Raw genomic sequence first — 5,886 nt, 5'->3', positions numbered from 1 at the left:
ATGTCAACATATTCTGTTACACCAAATACACAAAATAATGATCTTTAAAAAAGCATCATATGACCCCTTTAATTTTATTATTTAGTTTAGCTAGTATTCTTCAGTTATCAACTAGTTGCTGTGTTTGTGCTTTGTTGCAGTTTTTAGCACAAGCAGGTTGAGAGGGAACAATGGTGAAGTATTTCAGCTGTGCAGGCTTTCTGAAGAGCTCATGGGACCAAGTGTTTTTGGCATTCTGGCAGAGATACCCCAACCCCTACAGGTACTACAAATATACATATCTGTCTTCTTTTAAAGATACCCTCATACAACTCCTGCATTTTTTTTTTTGCAAGATTTCCTATTGTTGTCTTATATTTTTAGTTTTGTAGCCACTGTATATTTGATTCCTTATCATTTCTGTATTATTATTCCTCAGTAATCATGTTTTAACTGAAGACATCATATTTCGGGAAGTCACTCCGGACAACTGTCTGATCTCAGACGTCTCCTGACCAAAACAAGCAGAGATCCTCGCTGGGCGGAGAAGTTTCTGCCTGCTCACATGGCACAGAAGGCTTACATCATTGAGGACTCTGTAGTGGATCCTCGGGGCAGGACCATGACCACTCTCACCTGGAACATCAGCCACGCTTGTGTGATGGTGGGCCGCCATCCCTCCTCCTGTCTCACAGAGCTGTCAAGAACATGCCCGAGTGTTATTACAACCCAAAATCAATAGGAACAAATATAAATCCAAAATAAGGATTTATATTTGTCACAAAAACAAATTAAGCCTATTTTTAGGACCATTCATTTGTTGTGCATTCTGACAGTATTTTTATGACAATAAGCACTTAATTTGTCCTCCGAATGAAAAAGAATTAATGGATAATTCAAAAATGAATTAATAATTTAATTAAAGATGCAAATAGCTTTTGGTGATATGCTCAAAATTAGAAGAGGTGACACAGTGGCCAAAGAGGTGCTTTAAATGGGATGAATTTAAAGACGCTTCTCTTCCTCTTAACTAAAGCACAGCATGCTGAAAATTGCAGACGAAAGATGAATAATATTTCACCTGCTGGTACCTCAGTGAATATAGTATGGAAGTAAAATGAGAAATGTATTTGAAACAAAAAAGCATGTGGATTGCGCTAATTGAAGCCAAAAAATGCATTGCATTAACGGTGCTTGCATTTGAATGCATTGTATTTTTAGGGGCTGAAATTCATTTTTTTTTTTTTTACAATTAGTGCAATTCAACATTCAAAAACACTTTATTTTACTTCCATAATATAGTTATTTTGTATGAATTCCTGGACTGGCTCTGATTAATTATCAACTGGCCTGACTAGACATGAACTACAAGAGGTTAACTATGTGTTTTCTGTCTGTAGAGTATTGAAGAACGTTGTGTGTACAGAGTGAACCCTGATGACAACAGTTGGACCGAGATCAAGAGAGAGGCTTGGATTTCCTCCAAACTGTACGGCCTCACTAGAGCGATTCAGGTCAGCGGGTGAAAGGATGTCTAAGCAACATGTGGTTATGTTGATCTCAAAGAAATTTTATTACAGTATGTGATCTGTTTAAATACATCTGAGTAACATGTGTAGGAAACTTTTTCCTCGTCGAAGCAGAGACCAGGAGACTTACACTTCTGATGTAATTTACCTTAAATGCTAAATACAATGTACTTCACCTTAGTTTTTCATGTGATGCTATGTCAGAACATAGGATCAGCATATTTTAAACAGATTCTAAAATTTGTAATCCCACACATGCTACAGCCTGGATCGTCGGGTTGATGCAGAAGACATGCGTCACGCGTCGTGTTTATAGCTAACAGTTGTTTAGTCTGCAGTTAAATGACCTCACTGGATCTTCCACAACACTTGGCAGCAAGGAGTGTTTTTCAGTTTGCTTTCCATCCCATTTTCAGGAATTTGGTCTTGCCCGGTTTAAGAGCAACGTTACAAAGACCATGAAAGGTTTTGAGTACGTCCTGGCCAAGATGCAAGGTAAGATGCCAGCTAGAGTTCAAGCATGCAGTAACCGCTTAATGGTTTCATTCATTTTGATTGTAAACATGGTTGGCTAAGCTGGATCTCATTACTGCACAGGTGAACTGCCCACACGAACGCTGGCAGAAACTGCAACTGTGAAGGCAAGAGAAACCGCACTCGCTGCCAAAGAGAAGGTGAAAGATTTAGCCTCTCAAGCTCAAAAGAAGCAGTATGTATGATGAGCGCACACGCCTGGAGGAGGCGCAGTGTCCGGACTCTCCCAGCACTTCTGAAAAGGGCCCCATCACACTGGGCACAGACGCGGATGTGAGATGCATTTAGCCAGGAGCTGAGATGATCAAATCGTGCCTGTCTGGATTCTCCGAATGCATTTAGTGAAGCCCATGTGCTCTTCGACTGAAATTCTCCAGTAAACTTGATTTGATACGGCACCATCCTCCACCAGCTCCTGAGATGTTTGCATTTTTTTGATTGCTAAATTAATTTCTTAATTTATCTGATTTTGTTGATGTATTTCAAACATGGCCTCTCTGAATCTTCATATTCACACTTGCTGAGGTCTGTAATCTGCCTTGTTTAGCAATGTGATTCGTTGCTTCAAATTGAAGTTCTATCTGCATTGATGGGTCCATAGTTCCAGCAGTCATTGCCGGCGTGATATCTAGAAGAGTCTGATCTTTGCATGATATTGCACTGGATGGACGGCAATGTCTGATTACAAGTGTGAAAGTTGTCAAAACATGTCAGATGTTGAGTGTCTGAAAGAAGAAACGCATTTGTTTAATGAAAGGGATAGCTTGCATAATGTCTTATAGCTCTTAATTGTTTGTGATCAATAGCTATTACCAATAAATATTTTCTATCTGACATGGTTCTTTCATTTCATGGCATAATTTAAGCAGATAAAGTAAATCTTGGAAAACTTTTACCACACCACTTATATTTTCTTCAGAAATGAAACCATAGTATTAAAATAGACCAACATGCTCTCAGAATCAGGAAGAGCTTTGGTTTGATATGACTGAATTCTAGGTTGTTTTTTTTCCAAGACTTTTTGACATCAGGTTGGGTCTGATATGTAGGTGAAACTAGACTAATGTAATACAGCCAAGTTCCCAGTTTCAAATGAATAGCGTACAGAATACAAAATCATAGTGACAAGTCAAATTAAATACATAAAATATTTATTTGTACAAAAGGCTTATGTTGGTAAAAAAGAATAAAATGCTACATATGAGTACAAGGAGACATAAATACAAAGGTGTTCCTGGTCCAATGACATACGAATAGTTCATAAGGCATTTGGTGTTCAGAACTGTATATACAATGTACATTTTGCTGTGTACATTAACAATTACTGTACAAACATCTGAAAACAAAGGCATGTTCATAATAGTTTGCATAAATGATTGATATGAGCAGATACTGAACAGTTTGCAAATACAGCCCATGTATTTTGTCAAGACTACCAACATACTGAATTGCAGTTTAAAGGTATGCATAAAAAAATAAAAACATTTTCACATGAGCAGACTAACACTTCTTAGGGGAAAATGGATTAAACTGCTGAAAATCCACTGTACAAAGAAAAACAACTTTCCTGTTTTTCAGGCTTCTTAGGGCTCAACATAGTAGCTTGTTGTTGGGTGTTTGAATAGCACCAACTTTGATTCTCTAAAATGAACCAAAGCACAGGACCAAAACAAAACAGTAAAAAGTACATAAAAATGAAACATCAAGATGATACAGATAGCAGTTCAACAATCATCATTTCAAACCCAACTGTACCTTTACCCAATAGCAAATAATAAATGCATGGTTGTAAAGGAAAGAAGTCTTTCCCTATGAATTGCATCACAACCTTTGAATTTGCCTCCCCAGTTTTTTTTTTTTTCCAATTAGAACAAAACATTTTTTAAAGTGAAAGATGCATTGACATGATCTGCAATTTCACACATTAGCAAACCTGAAAGGAACACCACACATCTAAGGAGACATCACAAGTGCTAATGAGTATGCTTTGTGCAATGTATCAAAACTCAACTTAAAATAAGCTGGATATTAACACTTAAGTGCAAGCCAATCTGTACTGCAGGCTGACCCTAAAGTTAAGCTCATTAGCTGGATAGAAGACAACTAGCGGGTACAATGTGATCATAGCTAATCCAGACAAAAAAACAATCATTCTGTGGAAATAAAGCATCGTCACACTTGAATCTCACGAGTGTACAGCATACTAGAGCACCATAATGCCATTAGTGTAGAGCAGTGATGGGCAAACTTGGCCCTTCCAGGCCACTTTCCTGCAGAGATTTGATCCAACCCTGATATGACTCACCTGCCTGTAGCCTTCTAGTAGTCTTGAAGACAGTGATTAGCTGGTTCAGGTGTGTTTGATTAGGGTTGGAGCTAACCTCTGAAGGAAAGTATCCTGGAAGGGCCAAGTTTGCCCACCCCTGGTGTAAAGAATACACTACACAAAATAAATTCCAGTCATGCTTAGACGTTGTTTCCGGCTGATGTTTTCAGCATGGCAGCAACATAAGGCTGTTCTGTGGTGACGATGGTAAAGCCCATCAAACATTTTCCCTCAGTCCCTCATCCATTTAATCACGTTCCGTGTCATTTGTAGATCTGGGACGGTCATAACCAGTTGTGATCAGAGGTAGAGTAGCTATGGTCCACCCCAGCATGTGATGAGCCCAGTCCATCTGACTCCAGAGTCCACACCATGCTCTCCACGTCAATCTCAACGTCCTCTGCAATTTTCAAGCAAGTATGATCAACAACTCGTGACTATTTACTCTACCACCCATTACAATAGGCTTGAGAACAAAAACTAAATCTCAGACATAAAACAGGTGTCTTTGAATATTTACCATTTGGATTTCTAAAGTAAATTCAATATTTAATTAAATCAAAGAAATAGGTGAGTTGGAGTAGATGAGTTGATGTAAGAAAAGTAGCAACAAGTGTCCACCATACATGTGATGTGAACTCTTTCAGTAAATTTTACAAGCATCTCAGGATGCACATTTTAGCTAAGTTAGTTACTGATCATAATCACAATATAAATATATATATATATATATATTTAACTCTGAAAGCTCATATTAAGCTCACAGAAACTCTTAACACTAGTTAAGAATATGATCATCTTGGCCGTCTGATGATCACCTCTCTCAGAGTCGGATCTCTCGGAGGACACAGCTGAGCCAAGGCTATCGTTACGCATCCTCTCTGAACCGCCCTGCAGTTTCTCCAGCCGTGTGCGCAGTTCTCTCTGCTCCCAGCGCAGACGATCCTTCAGCAGCTTTGCATGCTCGTCCTGTTCCTGCAGCTTCTGCAAGCGCACATGAAGACCCACCTGATCACCAGGATCAGAACGACTTGCTTCACATCTCTCTAATTTATTAATTAGGTTAGCTCCTTTCTTTGCTGGCAGACAAAAACCCTAAACCATTCACAGTAAATGCATGATATAACATTGGTGTCATTTATTTAATATTTAAGAATTTTTCTAAAATTGGACATCAGTCCTGTAATAGCGATCCACCAATAAATGGCGGCATCTTGTGGGTGCTTCAAGAACTGCATGCAAGGCTGCCATTATAGCACTGTGTATGAAGGGAAACAACAGTACTCATAAGTACAGTAACTTTCTTTGCTTTTTAATAAACTTTATTCAATCTAACAGCCATTCATCCACAAATGAGATGTGTTACATGATTGTTTTATATGTGGTTTAAGCTTGACGCTAAGAAACAGAAGCAAACTCGCTGAGTAACAGTAGAAATCAAATCCAACAAAATCCCAAAGACGTAACTTTACCTTACATTAAAGGGTTAGTTCACCCAAAAATGAAAATTCTGTCATT

General features: G+C 38.5%; 1 protein-coding gene and 1 pseudogene across 1 annotated transcript; one reads left to right on the top strand and one right to left on the bottom strand.

The window, feature by feature from the left end:
• The window catches only part of LOC107679119 (PRELI domain-containing protein 1, mitochondrial-like), a 4,260-nt pseudogene extending 1,384 nt beyond the window's left edge, over nt 1–2,876 (top strand).
• A 1,593-nt stretch (nt 2,877–4,469) lies between these two features.
• LOC107679109 (max dimerization protein 3-like) lies at nt 4,470–5,463 on the bottom strand (the record flags this gene model as incomplete). The annotated part of the gene is made up of 2 exons (XM_016474562.1): nt 4,470–4,768; nt 5,187–5,463. Coding segments are annotated over 2 exons (393 nt in total), but the record flags the coding sequence as incomplete, so codon positions are not given.
• Between the last annotated feature and the right edge of the window lie 423 nt (nt 5,464–5,886).

This window comes from Sinocyclocheilus anshuiensis, unplaced genomic scaffold (genome assembly GCF_001515605.1).
Source record: "Sinocyclocheilus anshuiensis isolate Anshui unplaced genomic scaffold, SAMN03320099.WGS_v1.1 scaffold2422, whole genome shotgun sequence".
Taxonomy (NCBI): domain Eukaryota; kingdom Metazoa; phylum Chordata; class Actinopteri; order Cypriniformes; family Cyprinidae; genus Sinocyclocheilus; species Sinocyclocheilus anshuiensis.
This window is presented reverse-complemented; position numbering and strand designations above follow the sequence as displayed.